Source organism: Camelus ferus, chromosome 16, assembly GCF_009834535.1.
Source record: "Camelus ferus isolate YT-003-E chromosome 16, BCGSAC_Cfer_1.0, whole genome shotgun sequence".
Taxonomy (NCBI): Eukaryota; Metazoa; Chordata; class Mammalia; order Artiodactyla; family Camelidae; genus Camelus; species Camelus ferus.
Window position 1 is genome coordinate 30,943,461 of NC_045711.1, and position 27,968 is coordinate 30,971,428.

The 27,968-nt window shown below is 33.6% G+C and overlaps 1 protein-coding gene and 1 long non-coding RNA gene across 4 annotated transcripts in view; one reads left to right on the forward strand and one right to left on the reverse strand.

The window, feature by feature from the left end:
• CEP112 (centrosomal protein 112) overlaps positions 1–27,968 on the reverse strand; it is a 373,207-nt gene that overhangs the window by 315,324 nt on the left and 29,915 nt on the right. For 2 of the 3 annotated variants that reach the window (XM_032457024.1, XM_032457025.1), the window contains exons 5-9: positions 24,296–24,386; positions 22,349–22,426; positions 13,875–13,922; positions 13,546–13,623; positions 32–118 (exon numbers count right to left, since the gene is read on the reverse strand). In XM_032457024.1, coding sequence (XP_032312915.1) covers positions 32–118; positions 13,546–13,623; positions 13,875–13,922; positions 22,349–22,426; positions 24,296–24,386 — 382 coding nt within the window. Of the gene's footprint in view, positions 1–31; positions 119–7,799; positions 7,913–13,545; positions 13,624–13,874; positions 13,923–22,348; positions 22,427–24,295; positions 24,387–27,968 lie in introns of those variants that run through there. The other variant, XM_032457026.1, reaches the window with a different exon arrangement.
• On the forward strand, positions 5,289–26,819 carry LOC116656757. The gene is made up of 3 exons (XR_004311677.1): positions 5,289–5,640; positions 16,026–16,030; positions 26,808–26,819. It is a non-coding gene; the product is annotated as an uncharacterized LOC116656757 (long non-coding RNA).

The following is a 27,968-nucleotide window of genomic DNA, read 5'->3' on the forward strand; positions in this document are numbered from 1 at the left end:
CTAATAAAATGGTAAGCGGTATATACTCTACCTTTTGAACATCAGCATCATGTTTCTGTTGCAATTTAAGTTTCTCTTCATGACATTTAGCCTCCAACATTTTTGTTTTCATGTCCAACTTCAAGGAAAATATTTTAAAGGTGTTATTAATTTACTTTTCCCTTTGGCAAAAACACACAATTAAAGCAACTCCTTATATAAAAGAGAGTATCATTTTCCACTTTTACCCTACAGCTACTAGTCTAGCAATCGCACTACATATAACAAAATGTTGGTTACATTCTTTGATTATTCTCAAGCCAATTAAAAGTCTTTCAAATAAATTTCACTTGACAGGTAGCAGTTAAACTACTGAATACAGACTCATCAGTGATCCCAGCCCACTGACTCCCAAAAAAGTCATTTAAGGTGATATTTTGCCAAATTTACTTGGTATTTTAGCCTTTGTTTATGTTTTTCACTTAAGCCTCTATTCAATTTTTTACTTTTTTCTTTCCTCATATCTACATGCTCATTTAAAATACTCTTATTAACCTATACACTTAAATACAACTTGAGAATGAATGTCCATACATATGGCACATTACTGATAATGCACAGATTTTCCAGTTCTCTCTCCTGGATTCACAGACTCTGACTACCTCAAGGCAGTGACTTTATCTCCCTTCTAGTATTCATTAACATTTCCTACCCTCCTCAAACTAACACCCAGTGTTCTAAGCAAAGTCAGCAAAAATGTCACCAATGCTTGTTGATAATAATGAGTGCACCTTAGGATTAAAAGAATAGCAGTAACAGATTTTAAGAATAACAATATAAAATTGATCATCTTAAATGTGAAAGTATTTGACCACCTGACTCCTTGCTATTTAAAAGACTATGTACACTGGACTCTGACAGAACTCATTTCTAACTCTCATTCTCATCCCACTATTGTGACTTTGGGCAAGTCACCATTTTGAGATTCTATTTCCTTTTCTAATTAAGAATAATTATCTTACCTCAATGAGTTATGACAATCACATTCAATGACATCATTTAAGTAACCATACTCTCTGTACAATGCTTGGTACAAAGTAGGTATGCAAAAAATATTAGTCTACAACCTTCAGAAAATTTTGCTTTTAAAATATGAGAAATGTGCTGTCAAAACAACTTCTTGAAAATTTTTGAAAAATACTTCATATTTTTCAATTACTGTTTCAAATAAATAATGAACATGAACTAAAGATAACTGTGCATAATCAAATCAACATATCAAAATGAAATCATAAAATTTTACAAACAAAAACATAACACAGATTCATGCTATGTGCAACAACATGGATGGACCTAGAGGGTATTATGCTAAGTGAAATAAGTCAGAAAAAGACAAATACTGTATGATTTAACTTATATGTGGATTCTAAAAAAACAAGTGAAAAAACATAACAAAGCAGAAACAGAGACAGATTAAGAGAACAAACAGGGAAGGGGGTCGGGGGAAGAGAGATACGTGAGGGAAATTAAGAGGTACAAACTTCCAGTTACAAATAAATGAGTCAAGGGTATGAAATGTACAGTATGGGGAATATACTCAGTAATTATATAATATTTTTGTATGCTGACAGATGGTAAGTAGACTTAACATGGTGATCACTTTAAAATGTATATAAATCAAATCACTATGTGGTATACAAGGAAGTAACACAGTGCTGAAGGTCAATTATTCCTCAAAAACAAACAAACTCATAGAAAAAGAGATCAGATTTGTGGTTATCAGAGTTGGGGAGTAGGAGGAGGGGGAATTGAATGAAGGCAGTCAAAAAGGTACAAAGTTCCAGTTACAAGATAAATAAGTACTAGGGGATGTTCTGTACAACATGATAAATATAGTTAACACTGCTGTACACTGTATATGAAAGCTTTTAGTAGAGTAAATCCTAAGAGTTCTCACATAAAGAAAAAAATTGTTTGTTTCTTTAATTCTGTATCTGTATGAGATGACAGATGTTCACTAAACTTACTGGATAATCATTTCATGATGTATGTATGTCAAATCATTATGCAGTGTAACTTAAACTTATACAGTACTGTATGTCAATTATATCTCAATAAAACTTGAAGAAAAAAATAATAAATGTTATGAGTGGTACAGAGAGAGGTAGCCATCCATTTACTAGGCAAAGGTTCTAGCAACCCAGAAAAAGCAGATAAATCCAGGACACAGAAGAAAGCAAAGCAAATACACAAAACAGCAAAGACTAGAAACCACACAACACCTGAAATACGAAGTAAGCAATTTCAATAGTCTCCATGAGACTAAGCTACTAGAATTTGAAACAATTTCTGTATTCCTGTTTATTTTAGGTAGCTTCATGAACCTCTGTTCTTGCAACCAAAGACAGCTTTCTAAAGTCTGTTTTTCTGATACAACTTTTTACTTTGGTATAATATTAAACTTGAAGAAAAGTTGCAATAATAGCACAAGGAGCTCCCATATACCCTTTACCCAGATTCACCAATTGTATACATTTTGCCTCATGCGCTTTACCATTTTATAGCTTTAACGACATATATATATGTATATATACACACACAAGTTATTTTCTGAACGATTTGGAAGAAAGTTAGAGGCATCATCCTGAAAAGCTCAGTGTATATTTCCTTAAAACAAACTGTATTTTATAACCACAGCAGTTATCAAAATTGAGAAATGTAATATTAACACAATAATATCTGATGCACAGTCTATAGGCAAGTTTTATCAGTTATCACAATGTCACTTATAGCTACATTTTTTCCCAATCCAGGATCCAATCCAGGGTCATACACTACCATTAACTGTCATAACTGTCATCAACTTATCTCCATTAATCAGGAAAAGCCTTTCTTTGTGTTTCTTGATCTTGACATTTTTAGAGAATACAGCCAGTTATTGAATGTCCCTCAGTTCAGATTTATCTGGTGTTTCCTCATGATTAGACTTACTGGGTTTTGGCAAGAATGACACTACAGTGACGTGTCCTTTTTCATTCCATCTTTATTAGGAGGTTGGTTTGTCTCAATATTGCCAATGTAAGGTTTAATAACTTGGTTAAGATAGTGAACACCAAGTTATTACAAGGGTAGTATTAAAAAGAAAGTTTCTCTATTGACAACCTTAAAAAAGTTTTTTTAATTAAAAAAGTATCTCTTCCCTTTACCTTGACACCACAGAATAACTCTGTATTTCTGCCGCATACTCTAGGGCATGAGTCATGATCGATCAGCAGGATTACAATATAGAAACAATCTTACTAGCACAGTAAATAAAGACAATACAGAATACAAGACATAGATATAAATATAAATGTGGATGGCTATACATATGTGTGCATCTTACATACATCCCCACAGGAAAGACAGAAAATAGCCTTGCTTAGTCTAGTTTAACACAAAAGACTGAAATTGAAAGACTGAATTTAACACTGCCAACTTATTTGATCTTCAAGTAACTCAGACTCCACACAACAACTATTCTCAGGCAGCACAATAAATACTGTCATCCTCCTAAGCTGAGTCCCAGTGTCACTCAGGTGCTCTGCCTGGACACAACAGCTGAGATTCAAGTAGAACCCGCAGCCCCACTGAACCAAGACGGCAAACACAACGAATAAGTGAGCCTAAATTACAGAATCTTCGATGTCGGGCTAAGGCAGAGTGAGCCATGAAAGAGGATGAGCAGAGAAGCCCCTCTTAAAGCAGTCTGCAAGAAAAGGGCGTGCTCTCCTGTTCCACCGCCAAATGCCCTCATTAGATTTGTTCCTATCTTGATACCAATTTTCTAACATCAGTGAGATTTGGTTTGGAACTGAAATACCCCTCTAGGCCATTTGCCCCCATCAAAAATATTTTATGGTGAGAATCAGTTGGGATAAATGGAAGAGGATAACCTCACCCCATTCAACCAAGTCCCTAGGCAATATGACCAGAAGGTCCACTCAGACAATTACTAGAAGCATTCCAGGACTAAACCACACACTTCTAGAAAAAGAAGTAAAAGCCATCAAGAGATGGTGACAACTCCACAGGGTAAGTAGAGTGTAGGAAAGACATTCTGTGGATAACCTACTGCTAAAGCAAAGGAACTAAAATTGGACAGCTTCACTTTCAAGAGAGCTTTCCCACAAGCTATTTTTAAGACAATTTCTGAAATCTCTATTTAAAATGAGCTTAGGAAACTTTATTTACAAAGCTCACTGGGCCCCATTTTCTGTGAAGTATGTACTTCAAGGAATAGCTCTGAGGTTGGACATTGCTACCAAATGAATAAAGCTGATGAAACATGTTCATTTACTTAGGGTAAAACTATTTCCTTGGGTTTAAAAATATCCTACTTACAGTATAACTAATTAGCAAAGTCATTTTGCTCAGCTGACTCTTCACAAATTTTGGATTAAGGGTTTTTTTTTTAAAGGAACACTTACCAATCTATTCACTCAGGTATTCAACATTCCCTCTTACAGAAGAGCAGGTTTCTTATTCAAAATCCTACTTTTTACTAGCCAGTTTTCTATATGCAAATTGTGTTTAACATTTGAACTCAAAGTAGCAGAATAACAAAACAAAATAGCATTTTACTTTAATGAGTTTGTAAGGAAAATAATGTATTAAAGTTATTTAGATAAACATCATCTAAACATCTTAAAATGCCAAGGAAAAACTTTTAATGTTATTTCAAAGCTTTAATGTTGACCAACTACCTAAATCATGTCAAAGGAATAAAATGTACAGAAAAAAACAGGACTTATTTTGATGCAGAGAATAAGTCTACAAACTCTACAAGTTTTCAGTGATGTATAAAATGTAGCCATCGTAATGTTACTGAAATATTTGCGTCTGCCTTTATTTCCTGTACCTACGTAGCAATTAAATTGTAAAGCATAAAAGGTCAAAAATATTACTGAAGTCAACCATCTCTACTTCTCAGCAATTTCTAAAGTATTATCAGCAACACAACCGAATGATGTGTTTTCTTAGTCATATATTCTTTCTACATCTCAACAATCATCACAGCAAATTACAGAAGTGATTCATGAAATAATCATCACTCTACTTACTCAGATACCTAATTGTTACAATCTTTTTAGAGAATTCTATCAGTTACTAGTCAGAGGAAATTATCATGTCAGTACTTTAGATTCTTCCTGATTAATATCTCCAGTGTATTCTACTCTCAAATTATTAATTTGTAATATTTCATAATGTCAATTGTTATTCATTGTGCTTATTTATAAACATAGCACAAATAATGTGTCTACCTCTCTTGTTATCTTATCACTGGTGCTTAGAGATGTACGGAACTCTCCTAAATGGTAACTTCTAATTTCATCAGAACTCATCACATTAAGGGAAAAAGTGATATTTAAACATGCATAGTACATGCTGGTATTTTCTTTTTTCTAATTTTTAGTTTTGTTCATATATCATACACGAACATAATTTACACAAAACATGGACATAATCATATTACATACTGAGTTTTTCTTTATTTTGTTTAGCTCTTCTGTATCCCTTGGTGTTCGTCTCCTTTTTTATCTGAATCTCTCCCTCTCCTCACTATATCTTCCTACATCAACATCTGCATGGACTATGGAAAATGGACATTAACAACTCAGTGTATTTTCGTATCTTCCGCCACGCTCACAGAACCATATACAAATACACACAAGCAAAATGCACACACCAGTATGGGGTTTGGGGCAGAGACTTCTAGCGTCCCCAGATACTTATTTTCCTCTTCTTCCTTCGGGGCTCCACTAACAGCGCCAAACTGGGGCAGGGCAGATGGCTGCTTCACAGATAAGCATGGTCAAGGGGGATGATGAGACAGAAATGATGCAGGCAACTTTGATGAGACATTTTTTTTTTAAGTGGCTTTCTCTCCAGCCTCTTTCTTTCATAAGGAAAGTGCTTAAAAGACAAGGTATTTGTGAGCAATCAATACCTCAGCTCCAGAGACTGAAGCTGTATGCTAAGGATGGTAGCCCTTCCCCACCAGCCTGGGTCCCTGATGACATCACAGAGCAGAGCACTCCCCATATACCCTAGACTGTTCTATGAGAGCCCAATAAATTCTCTTCTTTAAACTACTATACGCTTAGCAATATATAATTTTTATTATGAATGTTTCACACACAAAATTATGTTTTCCACATCTTGCTTTTCCCTCTGAACAATATCTCATGGAAATCTCTCTAAAAACACTTGCTATAGTTTCTATTCATTCTTTTAAATTGCTACGAACTATTCCTTAATGAGGAGAAAAACAAAAATGTATTCAACTATTCCCCTTAATGCATGTTCACTTTATTTTCAGTGTTTTTCTATTTCAAACAACAATGCAAAAACATTCTTATATATACATCTGACACACTGGACCTTTAGTTTCTCAGGGTGGATTCTCAAAAGAAAAGCCAATGATTGTTGATATATCGTAATAGATTTTGCCCTCTGTTAAAGGTAAATTCACATTTTCGCCAGAAGAGTAGATATCTCATTACTATTCTAATTTGCATTTCCCTGAAAACTACTGTGTCAGTCTCTTTCACATGTTTTTGGGCCATATGAATCTGGTCTTCTATGAAATGCCTTTTCACAATTTTGATCCATGTTTGTCTGTCAATCAGAAGACCTCCTGGTGCTGTATACATTAACCTACAGTCTGTCCCAAATATTTTCCTCAAAACGATTGTTTTTCTATTGATCTTGCTTCTACTTACAAGGTCCTTATTTCACTTGAGTGAAAATTTTCTATTATCCCTTTTATATATTCCAGGTTTGGAAAGGTTTTTGTGTTAGGAAGATCTCCCAATGCCAAGATTTTTGTTGTTTTGAAACTTTTTGTTTGGGCAGTTATAGGTTAAAGTTTAGGTACATCCAGAATTTGTTTTTGTTTATTTTTGTTTTTAGAGGAAAGGACCAATTTTATTTTCTTCCAGGTAAATGAGAGATTGTACCAGCATCATTTATTAAATAAAAGTCTTTTCTCAATGTATTGATAATAAACTTTGTTCTTACCTTTTTATTTTTACTGGGATTTAATTTTTTTGTAATGTTCTTTTTGGTTTTAGTGTCTGAGTCTGCCTCATGAAGTGAGTGGAGAAGTAGTCCCTCCACCTCTATTATCTCAAAGAATTTATCTAATGTTGGAACTAGTTCTTCCTTAAATGTTTCTTTACATGAATACATAGTTGTAAAGTGAAGGAGCATATTAATACCCTTTTTGAATAAGTGTAGATAATTCTTTTTAAGTAAACGAACACTCATAAATGCTAGGTTTTTAAGTTAATTGCACTGTGGAATCTGAAACTTTTACTACTATCACAGTAAGTTCTGTTGGCCTTTCTTGAATTTGGGAATGGATCTTTTAGCCATGCGTGACTTTATAACATCATTCATTACTCATTTGGAAAACATCAGTTCGGTGAGTTATAGAGATTTCCAAATATTGAAAATTTCATTACATAATGGCAAAACTTCACATTGGTTGATATCACTACCGATCTCATTGCAAAAGTCTTAGTATTGGAAAGCTCTCAAGCTCACAGTGACTGATACAAGTATGCCAAAATTCTAATTTGTATTAAAAGGTCAAATTTTATCATTAGCAACAAATACTGTCAGTTGTTTTGGTTGAAGTGACAGGCTCATTTTGTTCATTTTTGAGAAAACATCTGCCAAATATCCAAGTCTTGAATAAACCACATTTTGTCCATTAGTCATTCTTTCAAGTAAAAATGATATTCCACAAAAACAGCAGCTACTGCAATTCATACCTGGAAAAAGCACACAAATGTTTTTCCTCTGGGCAGCCACTGGACTTTGATATGTCCCATCCGTCCTTTATACAAAGTTCCATTTCATCACTCAGACATCTAAAAGATGCATACTTGAAGTACAAGATTTAATAAAATTAATAATTTTCTGCTTGCTTCATTGAGAAAATTCTTAAGTAAAACTGGTCATGTTTCCCCTGTGAGCATGCGGCAGTGAGGAATATGACAACCAGTACAATTTGGTGTCACTGTCTTGATGTGGGCTGGGATATAGCGTTACCCAGCATCATGTTTGCAACGTCAATGCAAATGTCAATACAGTAAATAATAATAATAATGGTAACATTTAAACATTATTACAAAAATGATTTTGACCTCACAGACCTCATGAAAGGGTCTTGGGGACCACAGGGTTCATGGCCCACACTTTGAGAACCACTGTCCTAGAGAAACTCTTGCACATGTGTCAGGAAACACGTACTAGATTGTTCGAAGGATTACTGTTTGTAAAAGCCAAAAATCAGAACAGGTTCATTGACAAAACGGCAAGAAATTGTGGCAGATTCACTTAAAAGAAAGCAATGTAAATGAACCTAACTACAGTATATGGCAGAACAAGGACAAATGTCACCAACATACCATTGAGCAAAAGAAGCAAGACACAAAAAACAAATGCAAAGTTTAGGTCCATTTAAATGAAGTTCAAAATCTAATAAAAAAATAATAATTGCATTTGTAAGAATGCAGGCACTGGTGGTGAAGTCAACTTCAAAAATAACGGAGGGAAATTATCAGAAAAGTCAGGAGAGTGGTTACTGCTAGGGGAGATGGAAGAGAGCATGACTGGGAAGGGTCAGACAGCAGGCTGCTGGGACACTGGCAATGATCTAATCCCTGCCTGCATGTGATTTACAGTGATACTCCTCTGTATCATTATTTATTTGGTGAGACTGCGTGTATTGGAATGCTGTATTTATAAGAAATGTTTCAAAATATCAACTCTCTCATTTATTATGTCAGTGACTGTGCAGTTTGTCCTCTTGGATGTACTTAAATTCTACATTTAACTAGTAGATTTGCAAAAGAAAAAAATGCCTAATTAGCATTACGTAAGAAAGAAGCAGTATCCCCTTCTAGGCGATGGGTGGGAACATTCAATATGGGTGGAGGTGAAGTTCAAAGGAAATTTTCTATTTTATTTCACAAAAAGAGCAATTTCTACCATCTGTTCTCTGAACACTGATGGCTGCTCTGAAAATTGATCTCCCCTTGTTGCATTGTCTCTTCTCTCATTTTCAGTGACAATGGTTTACCAAATATCTTAATCTATGTCAGAAATCTTTTTTTAAAAATACACACAAAAAAAACAAAACCCCACTGCTTGATGAGATTCACTGTCACACAGGTCTATGATGTGGATATCAGAGGAAACATGTTAGCAATTACAAAGGCAAACAAGTCCAAGTATGCTTGTGAATGAGGTTAAGGTTAAAACAAAAGGAACACCGTCACTGAACATGTTTTCCCATAATGTTCCAATAAATTGAAAAACATTTTTTCATCTTAAAATATTTTATAGGTGTATTTTTAGCCACCAAAAGAAAACTACTACAGTTCTTCAATTCTAATAAAATACTATTGTGAATATTACTCACTTAACATCTAAGGTATTTTTCACACAATCATAAACTTAAAATGAAAGCTGTGTTCATTTTGTTTGATTTATAAAGTTTGATTTATAAAGGCTAATTAAATATTTTAGGACTCCAAAGCGTCAACAACAGAATTAAAACTTTTATTAAATGTTTCATGGCACAGATAATCTGTACAGAATTTCATCTCTCTCAATTCTCTCCTCACTAGCTGCATTCTGTAACTTAAGCATTTCAACCATCTAAATTTTGATTTTATAACATTAAAGAATTGACTAACCTAGATCATCATCACTACTCATAGCAAAACCCTCTATAATGGATCTGAGACTTAAATATAAAAATAAGATTAAAAAAGACAAAAATACGAGTTAATTTTTTTCATAATCTTGGAAAAAGAAAGTTTTTCCACATGATACAAAGAACACAAGCCATAGACAAAAGATTGATAGATTCAACTATTGGAAAAGAAAACATGTATACATTTAAAAAAAAAAAACAGAAATAAATCAAAAGACATACAGAGAAAAATACTTGCAAGATATATGACAAAAACCTGAATTTCTTTACATATAAATTGTTCTTAGGAATCACAATGAAGACAAACAATTTAACAAAAATATGGAAATATAAGAAAAGATAGCTCACAAAAGTGAAATTAAAAAGGCAATAAACAGACAAAAAGTATGTTCATTCTCACTTATAATAAAAGCAATGTAAATATCAAAACAATAAGATACTATTTTTCATCTCATAGATAATCAAAAATGTTTATAATTCAGTGTTGATGATGAAATGGGAACACATTCTCAAATCCAATGGTGCAAGTATAAACAGACCTAACCTTTTTCAAATAGTTTATTAAGATACATATAATTCACATGCTGTAATATTCACCCACTTAAAGTATACAATTCAATGTCTTTTAATATTTCAGAGAATTACACGACCATCACCACAATCTACTTTTACGGCCTTTCCATCACTCCAAAATCAGAACTCTCATACACAGTAGCCATCACTCCCCATTCTCTTCCAGGCCTGCGGTCCTAGGCAGACATAACCTTATTTTAAGGGCAATCTATCGACGTCAATCAAAAATTTAAAGTGCAACCCTGTGACTGAGCAATTCCACTCTACAGAATTTATCACATGAGAATAAACATGCAATACACAAAAATATACAAAGGGATATTCTTAAATATTGTCTGTTGTAGCAAAATACTCCAGATAACATATATCCCTCAATAGAAATCTATATTAATAAAATGCAGTCCATCAGTAAAATAAAATACAATGCAACTACTAAAAAGGATGAAGCCATATCTCTGATATAAAAAAAATCATCAGAATATATACTTAAGTTAAAAAAGCAAAATGAAACAGCATATAGAGTATGACCTAGGTTCGTATTTGTATTTTAAAAATGAGATAGTCCTAGACACTTTTAAAGAGAATACACATTAAATTTTTAGCAATGATTACCTTGAAAAATAAAGAGTAGGTGTTGAGAAAATGACGATGAAATATTTAATCTAATATTTAATATTTCGTTTCAAAAAAAAACACTTAACTCACTTGAAACAATGCTATTTATTATTTTTAAAACTCCACCCAACAACAACAAAAGTGCTTTTAGATGAGAACATGCACAAAACACATCAGAGTTGCCTTTCGTGAACGTGTAAGAGTCTGCAGAATTTCAAAACAGAAAAGCAATTATCCTCATTTCCACAAATAATTGTTTAACAAAAGTGACTTAAGTAAGGAGACATAAGATTACCCTTCTAAAGGATAGCTATACATATCATGATGTATCTATGGGAAACTTAAAAAAACTATCTCTGGAAAACAGAAAGTTAGGGAAACTTAGGGAAAGTTAAAAAACTATCTCTGGAAAACAGACAAAAATATTAAAGAAGTTTGATTGGTATTTTCTTTTTTAAATTATTTTTTAAATGGATTTTTAATTTATTCATCTACTCACATACCATTCTAGAAAGAATGTGAGACACTTACACAAATATTCACAAATACAGTAAAATTAAAGCAGATAAATAAAAAACTGGGAAGATTATAAAACACTAAGAGACCACTAAGGACAAAGATTCAGGACAGCGCACAAAAACACATGTCATAAACTATTACAGTTGCTGAAGATGTTTTTTTGGAATCTCTGATCTTTCTAGTGATCAGAATAGGGGAAATATCATGATCTCTAACAGTTATATTATGTATAGCATAGAGAACATACATGTAATTCAGGAAAATCAATGTTTTTTCCTGGACTAAACTCTGAATATCTTTCTTTTAATGATTGGTATTTTTCTATGTCAGAAATTAAAACAGTAAAAAAAAAAAATTAAAACAGTAAAAAATTTTGTCCTGAAATTGAAAAAAACTTTTTTAAAAATTACATGTTCTGTATTAAAAATATAATTAGTATCTTTGTATTGATAAAAGCAATCTAAACTGCTACTTTCCTTTGCCTTCAATGGCTCCTAATTACTTTTGCCTTTTTATATTCATTCTCATTTTCACACATAATACATTCTTTACTTGTACCTTATAATCACATACAATTTTCATGTGACTTCCAAGTATTAACTTCCATTTTAGAGGTTAAATTGCTTATGGTAATAAAATTATAAAAAATCCATCTTTTCAATTTTATCATGTAATATATAATTCATTACCCCATAGAAATATTTAGAAATGCATGTATAATAGAGAGAGATATAAGGATATTCTTCCCAGAATTATTTATATTCATGAAAACTATAGGCAACCTCAATACTCGACAATAGGGATAAATTAAACTAACTGAGGATACTTCTATAATATGAACTGTAATACAGCCATTAAAAATAGATCCTTAGGAACAATATTTAATAGCATAAAAATACTCAAGATATTTAAAACATTATATATGATATCTCAATTTTCTAAGGAAGAATAATGTTTATAGGATACATAAAGAAAAGACTGAAAGGCAATACAATGATATTTTACCAGTGTCTTTATTTCTAGGTGTTGGTTTTATAGGTGATTTTATTTCCTTCTTTACATATGTCCATATTTTCTAAAATTTCTTTAATAAAAATCCATAAATTATTTTATAATCACAAATACTACTTTAAAAGGAAGCTGAAACTAAGATGGTTCTCTTAATGGGGCAACTCAACATATACTTTTTTAAAATTTATTTTTATTTTTTGAGGGGAGGGAACTAGGTTTTTTTTTTAATGAAGGTACTGGGTATTGAATCCAGGACCTCGTGCATGCTAAACACAGTCTATACCACTGAGCTATACTCTCCCCATCAGCATATACTTTAAAATATTTTAAGATGGAGAAAAAGCATGATCAAAAAATTTTGTCAAAAATAGTCTGAAATGACTGTGTAACTGTGCAAAGGTCTTTTTAGCCAAAATATACACTGGATATATTTTAAGATACGGAGTAAGTCGATGTTTACATGCAAACTTCTCAATGATGCCACAAATATTTTTACAGTATGCCAAAAAGAAAAACAAAATACAAGGATGTAGAAAAAAATAAAGCCACACACATTTTAAAATGAATCCCTGATGCAATACATGATAGTTTTAAGTGTTTCGTCTTTCAACATGTATGTGGGGAGCCTTGGTATGTGTACCCCTGACCCAAGATGTCATCAAAGAGAATAAGGACATTATTTAATGAAAGACCAAAAAAAACCTCAAAAAGACGCCAGGTCCTTTCAATTACTTTAATTATTCTATCATAAGCAGCCTCAAAAGTAAGAATTAGTATAAAATAAAAGGAAAAGAAAAAAATTGATTGGTAATGACTTATAATGAGTTACAAAAATAATCAATGACAATTTTTAAAAGGAAAGAAATTCAAAACAGCAGCTTCAGAGAAGGTGCATCTGAATATAAGCATTACTCTCAAAAAGGCTTTTTAAAATGTAACCTGTATCATTATTTTATATTTGTACCAACAACAACCTCTTCTTACCATGCATCATTATTCTAAATAGAACCTGAAAACATACAAAATATAAAAATCGTGTTAATAAATTAGATACATCAGAAATATCTCAATCCTACCTCTTTCTCATGCATTCGAGAGAGTAAATGATCATCGTGTAGACTGCTGGATTTTCTCAGGCTGAATTTGGGAGTCATCTGTTGAAAGAGTAAGAATTATTCAATCCTTTTTCAGGCCTTGCTTATCCAAAAGTAAATTCTAAATTGCCTGAAGTTAATGCCAAAAGAATACCAACACTGAAGAAAAAAATGTAATTTATTCACTTCCATATAATAGAATTAATAAGAATACTATGCTTCATAATGCATTATTTTTTGTGAATAACTTAATGATTATATTATTTTAAAATATCTGACCATAGGAAAAGTTAAATGCAATTTTCACCTACCAGAGTAACAGGGATAGGCTTCTGCCTCAGGTACCGAGGATTTTCTATCTGAAAATTTAAAAATAAAATAGACATTAACATTTGAGTTTTTAGTAAACTGCTATATGAAAATGTTTTCTATATTTATTAATATTTAGTATGTTTCTTAGAGTAATGCATAATATATTTTTAGTGGCCCACTAACAAGTAAAATACAAAACAGGAACTTCTTTGCAGAGAAGTTTTTTTTAAACCTTCGTGAACCTCTAACAGCCTAACTACCTGGCCTCATCTCCACTTCTCCTCACCTCATGTTTTCTCCTCCCAGAATGCTGAATGGCTTAGGTTACCAAAACATGGCAAGTCTTCTGGTGCCTCTGTACTTTTGTCTACCCCTCCAACCCTTGAAATCATGCACCTATCATCTCTTATGTCTCAATCACTACACTCCCAGGCAGACTTGGTGTGTGAATCCTTAAATTTACCTCCATAATAGCAACCAGAATACAACCAGAAGGTCATGGAAAGTATGAAGAACCAGAGAAGACAATCTTAGGAAGAAACCACTTCTGTGGAAGATGGAGGCTCCTGGGAAGGAAGATTGTCCACAATGAAGAAAAAAGAAAAAAGGAGCTGAAAAAAAGGGCCCTACAGAAACAACACAGAACCAATGAATCAGAAGAAGACAAGTCAAAACAACAGCCACAAAGGCACCATTTACTAAAGAAACTGAAGTTCAGTGGAGCAGGAGAAGAGAGCCTTCCTGAACTAAGAAATAAACTACCCAAGCCACCGCTCTCATATCATCACTGGCTATTATTTGTTAAAAAAAAAATCAAATATAAATAACCATGAACAGAAAAAAGGATCTGATATCTATAAAAACTTACTATAAAAATAGAAAATTAAAACCAAAACCTGTCAGCAGAAGGAATCACTTTTTTTAAAAAGTCCATGAAATTGAAGAAAATGGTAATAAAGTCCTCCTTTTGACTCCCTTGTCTGCAGCACCCTGATTCATCAGGGTTTTTGTACAACCCACTTAAGGCAGGCCACTCACCTGCAGGTCAATATTTGATGATATTTATGTTCCACCACCATGAGAACAATATGTATTCAAGCATAACTCTTAAAAATTTAAGGGAGTTCATAAAGAACACAACAAATAAAGACCAAAAAATAGAAAGATGTTAAATAGAGGCTGACCAAATAAGAGTTTGGCAAAGCTACCAGAGGCCAAATCAATCTGTAAAAGTCAACTGCATTTCTGTAAATTAGCAAAAATCACCTATAAAAAAAGATTATTTTACAAAGACATCATTTATAATCATAAAACAATGTATAATTCCTAAAAGTAAATCTGTAAAATTATACATAAACCCTTCATGGAATAAATAATTAAGCTTTTCTGAAAGACATTAAGACTGAAATAAAAAGAGTGAAATCATGTTTTTGATAGCCTCCACACTATAAAAATGTCTATTCCCCTTAACTTGATCTAGTTCCTAAATTTATTCAAACCAAAATCTCAATATAATTTTTGGAAAATGTGATAAGCTCATTATAAAATGTATCTAAATAAACAAAGGGACAAGACTATACAAGACATGCCTAAAGAAAAAAATCAACATGAGTTGTCTTACAAAGACATAATAAAACTATAGTAATGAAAATAAGTCAAAGGAACTGACTAGAAAGTAACAGGAACTGAAATATATATGAGAATATGATTCATGAAAGACATAGTACTGCAAATTATTGAGCAAATAAGGATGTGTTCAATGAGAGAGAGAAAATAAGAGTAGATCCCTTCCTCACACCATATATAATAAATTCTCAATGTATTAAACACTTCTAATTAATTGCAGGATTATAAAACTTTCAGAAGACAATTAAGAAGAATGATTTTATGGCTTCGGAGTTGAGAATATTTCTGTAAACAAGACACAAACAAAAAATCAATCAATAACTTTGACCACTTTAAATAAGAACTTATCTCTAAAAAAGATACTATAAATAAACTGAAAAGGCAAGCCATTAACTGGAAGATGTTTGCACATATAATTAGTCTACAATATGTGTAAAGAAGGTCTTTTAAAATCCATGAAAGAAAGAACAACAATCCATCAGGAAAAAAATAGGAAAAAACTTGAGCCACATTTAACAGATGAGGAAATGTGAATGACAAAAACATATGAAAATATGTTCAATCTGTTTAGAAATATGAAAAATGTAAAGTAATACTACAAAGAGATGGTATTTTACAGCCACCAGATTGGCATACATTAAAAACTTGACAGTAAAAGTGTTCCAGATGTGGAGTAACACTGTTGGGTTGTATGAATTAGTACAATTACTTTGGGAAACATTTACTAAGTAAAGATAATAATAAAATCTACTTAAATATCATGGTAGAGAAAGAGGCATATTCTTTAGTAAATAACACTGTACTATATATACACAGCTTCTTGAAAAATAGAGGCAGAAAATTTCCAGCAGGCAGCAAAGCACACTCAATAAATATTTATTGTCTGAAGGTATATATATGAAAAGTAAGTAACCATCCTCTATTTTTGGAATGGAGAAAACCAGCATACAAAGTAAGGCCTTCAAAGACACACACAAATCTGCAAATATATAAAACCCTAATTCATGAAGCAGAATTAAATATAAGGGGAAAAATAAAGGATGAGGGAAAGAGAGAATTCTCAAAGACGCTCAAGCTCTAATTAAGCTTAAAATTTAAAACCAAAAGCCAAGAAAACCATCTGTGACTTATTTTTACCCAGCTCTACATTCATAAGCAGGGTACAAAATATTGGTTTAGCTAATTACAATGTAGCCTTTCAACTATGCAGAAGTAACTCCTATTTCATCCTCTTCATCTTTAAAAGCCATTAAATACAGAAGTTTAGTACTCATTCTGTTATCATAAATTTCCCTTCTCAAGTTGACCAAAACAAAAGTCTATTTTAATTATTTAAAAGCAACAATGAACACTGTAAACAAGTATAAATCTTCAATTGTTGGTATTCATTTACAATAGACTGAATTTGTCTCTTAACCACTTTTAATATGTAATGAGAATTATTCATAGTAGAGTTATGTTCTTGAGTCTATTTGAGGGAAATAAGCAAACTATTTTCTGATTTTATAACAGCAGCCAGATGTGCTTTGAAGTTAAATGTTCCCACTTTGTAATCCACAAGTAACATGGACTTGAAGCAATCTGTAAACAGTCTTAACATTTACTTTTTTCATGCTCTTTTAGAAGACTTCTTGTTCTCTCATAATACCTCAAGAAAGAATACCACAATAAGGAAATGTCCAAAATGGAGGATAAAAAGAACTTATGAGAAACATTAAAGTCTAACAAAATATTATACAAAAAGCAAAGCCAAAAATAATTAAGTTCCAATAACAAGAATAAATCACATGACAGGGCATTTCTTGTTTAAGAAACAAATAGAATCACAATAATAAAATAAATAATAATTTAAACTAGACCTGAATACAGATATCCGAATGCTCTCTAATGAAAACTGGCTTTTGACATTTTATTTTGTTTAGTTTTTTTAGTAGAATTGTTTGTTTACAAAGGGTTCTATCAGTTTGTTTCTTCAAATTAATCAGGATTTGGTCAAACTGACCTCCTTATGGATTAACTAATGTTGATCAGATAGAGATGTTCTAAGGCTCCAGAAAAATAGAAAGACATTTTATCCAATATCTTAGCTGTCTTAGAGGAAAGGACATTATTGAGCAATATACTACTAGCAAAACAACTAAAATAAGTGTTTCTAAGTCATAGCATCCATCAGAAGAAATGCCAAAACTCTTACTATAGCATAAAATAAATTCAGTCCTCAGTGTCAAATCAATTATGCTCCAAAACAACTTTTTTAAGCCAATATTTTAGAACTTGAAAAAATGTTTTCCACAGAAGAAATGCTACAAATAAGGTTCATTCATTGGTTTACTCACATTTCAACAAACATTTAAGGAGCACAAATAAAATACAGATATAGACACCATCCACCGGCTCAAAAAAAGCAAATAAGTCACAGGAACAGAATGGAAACATACATGTACTGTCATCTGATGCATGAGACAAATACCACTGCAGTGCAACAGGAAAAGAATAGTCTTTTCAATAAATGGGAGTGTCACCTGAATATTTATAAGGGACAAAAACAAATCTTAACTCCCTATCTTACAACATACACAACAATCACCTCCAAATGGTAAATAGATCTAAACAGAAAAAGTGAACCAACAGAGCTGCTAGAAGATAACATAGAACATCATCAAGAACTTAAAATGGTCAAAGACCTTAAACAGGGCACAAAAAGCATTTTTTCGTAAGATGAAAAAATGTGAAAATGAACTGCATTAAAATTTCTGTTCATCAAAGTCACCAGTGAATGGAAGAGAGCAACAAAATGGAAGAAAATATATATAATATTATATTCCAAAGGACTCACCGAGAATATATACAAAGTTCTTATATATTGGTAAGAAAAAGGCAGACAACCCAACAGGAAAATTGGCAAAGTCTTAAGTAAGCACTTCTGAAAGGCTAGCCAAACTGTCAATAAACATATTAAAAGGCATCTAACTTTATCAGTCATCAGGAAAACACATATTTAAAAAAACCACACAATGCAATGTCACTAAACACTCTCAAGAATAGCTAATTAAAAAAAAAAAAAAGAATGGCGAAGTTTTATAACTAAAAAAAATTAAGTGACAATACCAAGTACTGAAGAAAAAGTATCGGAGTAGGAACTGGTACGAGCTGCTGATGAGAATGCAAATTGGCACAATCCCTTTAGAAAACTGGCAGCATCTACTGTATTGATTAGCTTTTAGCTGTGTAACAAATCACCCCAAAGCTTCATGGCTTCCAACTACGACTACTTTATTTAGCTCTCAACTCTGTAGGTGGGCAACCTGGGTGGCTCATCTACTGGAACAACTCATCTCAACTGGACCTCCTCATGTGGCTGGTTCACCAGTGGCACAGCTGTGCCTGGGTGACCAATAAGAACAGTTCTCAACCGGCCACACTGAGGACAGCCACAATGAGTGGGACAGTTGGGGCATCCCCAGCTGCTAACAGCTTACAGGCGCTCTTAGCCCTCGACAGGGAACTTTACCCTCTCCCTGCTGGGCCCTGACCTCCAAGTGGGGATGTTGTCCACCCTCTGGAGCTCCTCACAGGATCAAGGGGAGCCTCACTCCCACTGACCTCGCCTGGCTCCTTCTTCTGCCAGGTCCCATCCCCTCCACTGCCTGTCCAGACGTTCTCCCTGCACAGATTCTGCAGGCCCAGATCCTGCTCTTGGGCTCTGTTTCCAGAGATGTGACCTTAGGGATTCTACCTAAAGAGTCCTCACTGTTTGCTCCTGGTGGGTGTGAGGGTCTGCACAGAGACCCAGGCTGGAAATGAGTGGATGGCTGCTGACCCAGATGGAAGGCCCAGGAGAGTCTTCCTCCTCTTGGTCCCCCACCCATCCTCAGGAAAAAAGAAAAAAGAATAAAAATTTATATAAAGATACCCATGCATAAAATATATATAAAATATGTTAACAAAGCAAGAAAACTTCTCAAGAGCTAAAGGTTAGAAAGGTTAAAGAGTAATTTAAAAAATATAGAAAGAAAATTTAATTACTAGGCTTAGGAAGTAAATCTCTACTTGAATTATGTATTCCTAGAAGAAATATCAACATACACCTGGGAAAAGAAAGAATATATTTGGGGAAAATATTAAAAAAAATAGAAAATTCAAAATCTAGAACATCTAATGCATCAGGATGAAGGTGTTGACAAGCATGCCAGCAATAAAAAAATGTACCCTTAGTATAAAGCTCAAAAATTAACTAGCTATTAACCGATCATTCAGAGGAAGAAAGAAAAAAGTCCATCACACATTCTCATACAAAACTAAAATCAAAGCAAAATCTAAACTTTCTAATACACTGGATATTTAAATTATTCTACTGCGATCAAGAGACTATAGTTCAACCTGATTAATGCATATATGTTATAAATATGTAAAAATGCAAGACTTTTATATTTTACACTGTTGGTACATTCTTTGAACAATAAAAATGTGAAACAAAACCTCAGGCAGTCCTAGTTTTAAGGCATTACCTCAAAATATTTTAGATGTTTTATTTTAATTTTATTATATGAATAAAAAATTTAATCTCTTAACAGTTAAATAATTGTAAACAGTACTCTATGTGCTAAGAAAAGTACGTCAGAAGTTTCAAATGGCTAAGGGCAAAGGCAAGTTTAAAAGGATAGCCCAGAATTTTATTTTTCATTTTGATATTGCTTTCTGGCAAAAAGAATTTGTCTGCTTCTCTCCCACACTAGTAACACAGGACCTCCCTCCAATGGCAACTTCCTCTACCCCTTCAAATGTGAAATGCTTTTCTTTTGACTTACTAATCCCCTCTCATTATCAATTCCATTTGTCTCTTCTCTTTCATTAACATATTCTTAAAGTGACAAAGAGATTCACATTGCTTTAAATTCTTATCCATTTCCCTCCCTCTAACTGTGGCCATTTGCATGAGCCAGCCCTCCTCACTCTGTTCTCTCCACCCAGCTCTCCTCACCCTGAAGTCTCTAAAGACTAAAGCTGTTTCAGACTCTGGGTGAACACCACCTCCAGCACTATGACGACAAAATATGACTCCTTCATGAGCCCTTGAGACTCAAGAAGCTGAAAACCTTGAACTTTCCAATGAGGCTTACCATCTCTTTAAACTCCACCAGTCTAAAATAAAACTTTTAAACCCCTAAAATGGATCCATCCATCCGACAATCAGTTAACTGACAGAGAGCCAACACTCCCATTTCCTAGGACCAAATCTTAAGGTGCCCTCCTGTTCAGCCCACCAGTCAGTCACTAAGCATTCTTTTTTTTTTTTTTTTTTTTTTCTTCTTTAAGTCACTAAGCATTCTTTATTCTCTTGGAAATCTTCTTCCTTTCCACCCTTTCCATCGTCACAGAAATCACACCAACGTGGAGGCCAATACAAATACCTAAAAGCTGTCTGGTTCCCTTTCTTCATTTCTAAGCACATCCTATAGTACAACCTTCATAATACCACCTAGTCGATATTCCTAAAGCAGTGATTTCATTAAAGACCGTTATTAGTAGGAAGGGTTTTAGGTTTTGTTTGTTTTTTTTTTTAAAATAACAATACCCCTTGCCAGTGAAGAACCAAGAAAGAGACAGTCCTATATACTGCTGGATGGAAAATAAACTGGTATACACCTTCTGGAGGGCAATGTACCAAGACTGAACATAACCTAAGAAAGCAACCAAATATGCATAAAAAAAGTCTTTCAAGGAATTTTATTGCAGTATTACTTATATTAGCAAGAAACTGGGAGCAACCTAAATGTCAAAAAAATGTCATAATGCTTAAATAAGTTATGAAATATCCACCCAAAAGAAAAAATAGTGCTGCCATTAATATTCATGTTAATAGAGCTATTATAAACTTGTACCAAATTTAAAACAGAACATTTTAAAATGGTTTTTATAATATGACCCCAGTTTTGTTTAAATTTTAATTTTATAAATACAGAAAAAAATAAGGGAAAGAGATACGTGAAAAAATGTTAATGTATCTCTCAGTTTAAGATTTTAAAACATGTTTTATTCTTCTGACTTTCTGCGTTTTTCAAATTTTGCAAGGGGTAAATTATTTTTATAATTATGAAGTGTCATTAAAAATTGATTAACTCCCTTTTCACTTCCTCAAAGCATTTAAACAGCATATACATAAGGTAGAACGTAGAGGGGGAAAAAATTAACCTCCAGGGCTCACTACTGCCTAAAATTTTAAAGCTAAACTTCTCAACTTAGCATTCAAAGCTCGGATACAATCCAGCCTGACACCACTGTCCTCATATCCTCTACATAAATCCCAAAGATCCAGTCCAGACAGTTCACTTACACCAGCACATCTTTCTTCACACCAACTTCTGCCTTGAATTCTAGCTCCCTTCCCCTCCACCTATCCAAACACACTTGTGCCCCTCAGCCTCTGTACCTGAAAACTGCTGTCCATGGTGGCGGCTCAGCCATGATGTCTCCCTGAGAATTCTTTTAACCCAGATGACTTGTTCTCTGACCCTTTCCCCTGCCCTCCCCCTCAGTATTCTACTTCCTGTATAACTCACTTTGGTATTTGATCATATATGGTCTTAAAGTATGGTTTAACTGTTTCGTATGTATAGCTCTTATTTCACCAACAAGAAAATGCAGCTTGTTGAGGGCAGGGACTATTTTATGCTTCTTTGGGATGCTATTTCTCTTTCCTGTTCCCCAAGGCTTTCTCAGTGCTAACACAGTACAAAATGTCTAACATCCAATAATAGTCACTGCTTAGAATTCAGTTAGTTCAGATGTTTTCCAAATACAATACGATTCTGCCACATCAATGAATAGACATAAAACATGTTTTTACCCCAAGATTCCAACTATTAAGGCGAGCTTCGATGTCGCTGTCATCCAAAGAAAGAGCAGATTTTTTCGAATGAACTTCCTGAAATACAAAAGAGAAAAAGGAAGACAGGATGGAGGGAAGAAGGAAGGAGGGAAGAAATAAAAGAGGAAAGGAAGGAGAGAAAGAAGGGAGGAAAAGAAGGAAGGAAGGAACAGGAAGGGAACAGAAGAGGGGGAGGGAGGGAGAAAACAGGACAATATATGTCATTCAGAGTAATGAGAGTTTTGTGTGTTTTTTCAGTAATGCTATACTGCCCTCAGAGGAAAGGATTATGTTACAACTGAGCTAGTTCTCAGTTCTAAGTAATGACTGTTTATTATAGCCGCTTAGGGCTATGAGATGCCTTTACAATATATTCACACAGTAACTAGATTCAAAAAAAAAAAAAAACACAACATCAAAAGAATATTTTAAAAAATAATCCAAACTCTTCTCTTTAAGTTCTCTTACAAAGTTTTAATTGTGGTATACCACAGTAGCTTTAAAGGGGGATAGAGGAACACTTGAAAAGATGAATTATTTACTCTCGTTAAAATTAGTTAACAGGGAAGTTTGTGTTGATGTCCAAGAAGCTCTTTGTTCTTAAATTAATTCTCATTCATCCACTGAACATAAAGAGAAATAAGTTTTGGATTCGCCTCATAAAAACACAGTTATGGTAATTCTTTACTTTAAAAAAAATTAAAATTCCATGTTTTTTCCCTTCCATATAATTTATTACATTGCACATTATCAAACCAGATTAAAATTATGATTAACTGAGAAGAGCCAAAGATCTGTGCCCAGAAATGGACAATGACCTGAGAACTCTAAAAACTTAGTAAGGTAATGCTGTATAAAATAATAACGTACATTTTACAGTACTGCTAAAAATTTTTGTTATTTAAATTTAAATTTAATTTGTTGGTATAACATCTTCATGCTTCTAGGAAACTTCATTACTAATAAACAAATCTATTTACCTATGGTCATTTAAATTATCTGAAGTGATAAAAATACACTAAAATGTTCTTCATATTTTAGTGAGTTGCCAAATTTCTATTGAACAAAATGTTGGGTTTATTATATATACTATATTAAAATTCATTACTGTTCTACTGTTGATCCCTTGCTTTTTGTATGTTTTTGTGTGTGTGTGAATGAGGATGTCTTTAAAAATGTACCTCCCTTGTTTATTTTGAGTAAAGTACAATGATTGATAATAAATCCACAAATATTTTAAATGTGCTACTCTTAACACTAAAATATTTTTGAAAGTTCCAAACTTGAACTCTCCATACCTGAGAAAATGCAAGGAGTTATATTCAGAGCAATATGTGCTAAAACAGTCATGTATCACATATGATCTCCTCGTAACCCAAGACAAGCCAGAGTTATGCAAAAAAGACTACAGTAAGCAGGCAAAGTCTTCTTTACAAAGCTAACTGGAAAGCTCATTAGCTCCATGTTCAAACCAAAACTGTGTTAAGCAATTAATGCAAGAAAAGTATTCATATTTCACAATATAAACAGTTCACCTTCATCAGAAAGGCAGTGTTCCCTACTTCACTGCAAACTAATCCCAGTTTCTTAAGTTTATGACTGCTGTATGTCTAACCATTTTTATACAAAGATTGAGTAAAGAGGAAAAAATAACTAAAAAAAAATGAAGCTTTTCAAAGTTATTCTTCAATGTTCAGGAAAATGACAGACTAACATGATGCCTCAGAATCTTTGGGAAAGCAGAAGGAATGCTGCGGAGTATACCAAATATATCACTTTCTTTGAAACCAGGATGTTCACCAAAACCATCAGACTTTATTCATTGTTTGTAAGTAACTGTTGGAATTTGACAACACGAAACTAAAAATGTGTGGAGATTATTTTAAAACAAGAAGCAAACAAAAAAACAAAAGAATCTGATCTTACACAACTCTTTGGAGTAATTTGTCCGTCTTCTCTGAAGGTTGGACTCATAGACTGTGATCCGGTTTGGAGCTTCGCAATGCATTGTTCCCTACTAGGAGACCAAAATAGTCACAGTCAGAATCGGGGGAATTCACAGGACGCAGAGGTATTCAAATCTAGGATTACCAATTTTTTTTCTTTTGGAAATGAGATGATTGTTTATATTAACAATGATGTTTCAATAGCAAAGAAAAAAGAAATACAAACAATAACCACTTGTATTTCTCACATTTTATTTCAATTATATTAAACTATAAATAAAATGTCACCTAAATGCCACATGTTTGCTTACAAACAAATGCTACTGTTAAGTGGGACTGCAATAAACCACAAGTATTCCCCTTTTTCCTAAGTGTAGGGGGAGAAAAAATGAAGCATTCCTTCTCAGAGAAGATAATTGTTCTGAAAGGTTAGCAAGTTTTACTGGATTCATGTTTCACATCAACATGAAATCTTAAAATATATAAAATAACAAATAAACATATAAATTAACAATTTCATGAGCTGAAAGTATGAATTAATTTGAAACTGTGTCAGAAACCACAGATAAATCAAAGTCTTAAATTTAAAAATATGCCAAGTTAATTCAGGTAAAATGTGATAAGTACAGCATAAATAGGAAAACAGTTTAGGTTTTCAGATGAATTTGGACAAAAAGATTCTTCTCCAATATAAAATATAGTACAAAAATATCATTCTCAGTATTCTACTTCAGCCCGGAGTCTCTCATACATTCTTGTTCAGGCTACTTCAATCAAAGTTTCATCATCACAAATATCTTTTCTAAGAACAGCTGCTTCAAGATACACAATATGAAAACTAACCATTATTTAATGAATTAAAGTCCCTGACTTTCAACCACTAGCCATTTCAGGATTTCTTTCACAAACTGTGGGTCATACTAAGTATTCCCAAAAGACAGAATACCCAAAGAATTCCCAAAAAACAGACAGTAGTTCAAAAAGATAAGATTAAAAATGAGTGTGTTCTTTAGTAGTTAACACTGACAGAATAACATTTCTTAGACTAGTTACTAAGTAATTTACAATGTCTGAAAAATCTGTTTTAAAGAAAGCTGTTGATTTTTTATATCCCTACTCAATAGCCCAGAGATACAAATACTTAAAAATAAATGAGAAAAATACAGTAATATTTTGAAAATATCTCGTCAACCAATGTTCTTGAGCTGATAGAAGCATTTACAACTTAGTATGTGGGAAGAGACGCCCTGCTACATCATACTAAGCAGTGGCCTGTTCTTTAAGAATAGATTAAACAATCATAAAAAGAGCCATACTTAAAAATTGAAAAACGTTAAAATATTAAAAGTAATTCTTCTCATACAAAATATTAATAAAAAAGAGAACTGAAACATTTATCTATTTATTACACAGGGTGCATACATAAAACAACGTGTCCTTTTAAGTCACTTATAGCTGTCCTCTGCCCCAGTCTACCACTTTCCCTTCATAATAAAATTTCAAAGTAAGTTATTGGATCCATGTCCTGACCTGCCATATACTTTCCAATCAACTACAATCTGACTTCCACTCATCCTGAAAGAGCTGTGAGTAAAGTCACCGATGATCTCCTAGTTGCTCAAATGAGCTGTAATCTGTCCTTATCCTGGCTGATCTCACTACAACATCAGGGGCAGTGCTGCAAAGATGCCACATTTACTGGCTCCATAGAAACAGTCTTTCCTGGTTCTCATCTGATCTTTCAGAAATCTCTTTCACTGCTTTTTCACTAGCTTTTCTTTCTCTGCCCATCTCATAAATACTATAATCCCCGAGGTTCTACATCTAACCTTATCTATTTTTCTTTTATATGCTTTTCCTGAGCAATTCAATATATTGTTAGTTTTCTAAATAATAAGAAGCTTTGATTACCAATCTACATCTCCAGCCCAAACTGCTCTCTTGGCCTCCAACCCAATTACAAATACAAATCGAATAGCCCTACCTCCAATTCTACACGCCCAGAACTAAATTCATTATATTTCCCTAAAACACGCTCCAATGCAGGCCAAGTAAAGCAGAGGCATTGCTGAAGCCAACTTCTTGTGAACACAGGTGAGACAACTAAAGAAAGAGGTCAGTATCACTGCTAAAATCTGGCTGGCACAAGAAACATAGGACATAAAGCACAGAGGTTTCATTTCTTGCCACTGATAATGACTCCAGCTGGAAACATAATTAACTGGAACTCTAAGTAGGTACAAAGACAGCTCGAATTCACAGCGATGGGGCTGGAGGTCAGGGTGAGACAGAGGGTGGGAGGCAAAGCTTAACTATGTTATCCTTTAGAAAGAAGAGCAAGTGTTGCCTGCCACACAGAATAGCAAGTCATGGTGCTAAACAACATGGACCTGAAGTGCATTATGCCAAGTGAAATAAGACAGAACGACACTGTATGTTATCACTTCTATGTGGAATCTAAAAAATAAAACAGCGGAAGGGCATAGCTCAAGCGGTAGAGCACATGATTAGCATGCAAGCGGTCCTGGGTTCAATCCCCAGTACCTCCTTTAAATAAATAAATAAACCTAATTACCCACCCCCAAAAAAGAGGTCAACATAAAAAATAAAACTATTGAATAAATATAACAAAACAGAAACAGACTCAGATATAGATAACAAACTAATCTTTATCAGCAGGGAGAGGGATGAGGGGAGAGACAAGATGGGTTAGGGGATTAAGAGGTACTCACTACTATGTATAAAATAAATGATATGAGGATATATTGCACAGCATGGAGAATACAGTCAATATTTTATAATAACTTTAAGTAGAATATAATCTATAAAAATATTGAATCACTATGTTGTGCACCTGAAACTAACATAATATTGTAAATCAACTATACTTGAATATAAAAATGCAATGCCATAAAAAGAATAGAAACTGAAGGTCAGCCAGGCTCTGGCTTCCGAGGCAGCTAGGAAGAGCCGGAAAGTGTGACTGGAGAAGCAGAAGGGAATCAAAGTTCCTCTAAGTGGAGGAACAAAGTGAAACTCTCCAAGAAACCAGAGGCAGGATGGAGTTCCTTGTTTTTGAGAGGAAGCTGAAAATGAGTGCTGGTGATCATTTCTGAAAGCTATGTTTTATAAGAAGCTTTGTGCCTAGGAAAGGCAAAGGACAAGACATAGCCTCAATGCCAAGGAATCAGACTCTTCATTTGGAAGGACAGAGTTCAAAATGAAAAGAGGTATTTGGTTCCCCAAACGCCTACAAACAGGAAGCAGGCTGAGAGAAACAAACTCAGATGATTTGCTTAAAACAAATCATTTCTTTTGGTTTGAAAAAAAAAGATAATTCAGAGGGAAAAGCCAAGAGCCCAAAGGACAGAGCAGAAAGCCACAAATACCACTTCTAGGAAGCAGCACTAAACCCTAATCAAGAAACAAGCAACCAACACCTGGCCAGATTTCAGAATTTCTATAGAATTGTCATTGGTGTGTGTCTCCAGTTTCCCCGGTTTTTTGAATGGGAGTTCTCCACTGTGTGGGTGAGTATGTGGGGGTTGGGAAGGGGAGAACTTATGACTTTAATTCACAGGTATTTAGAATGGAAGAAGCCATACCAGGGAAGCCTCAGTTACACCTAGATATGATTTTTATTAAGTTGTTGA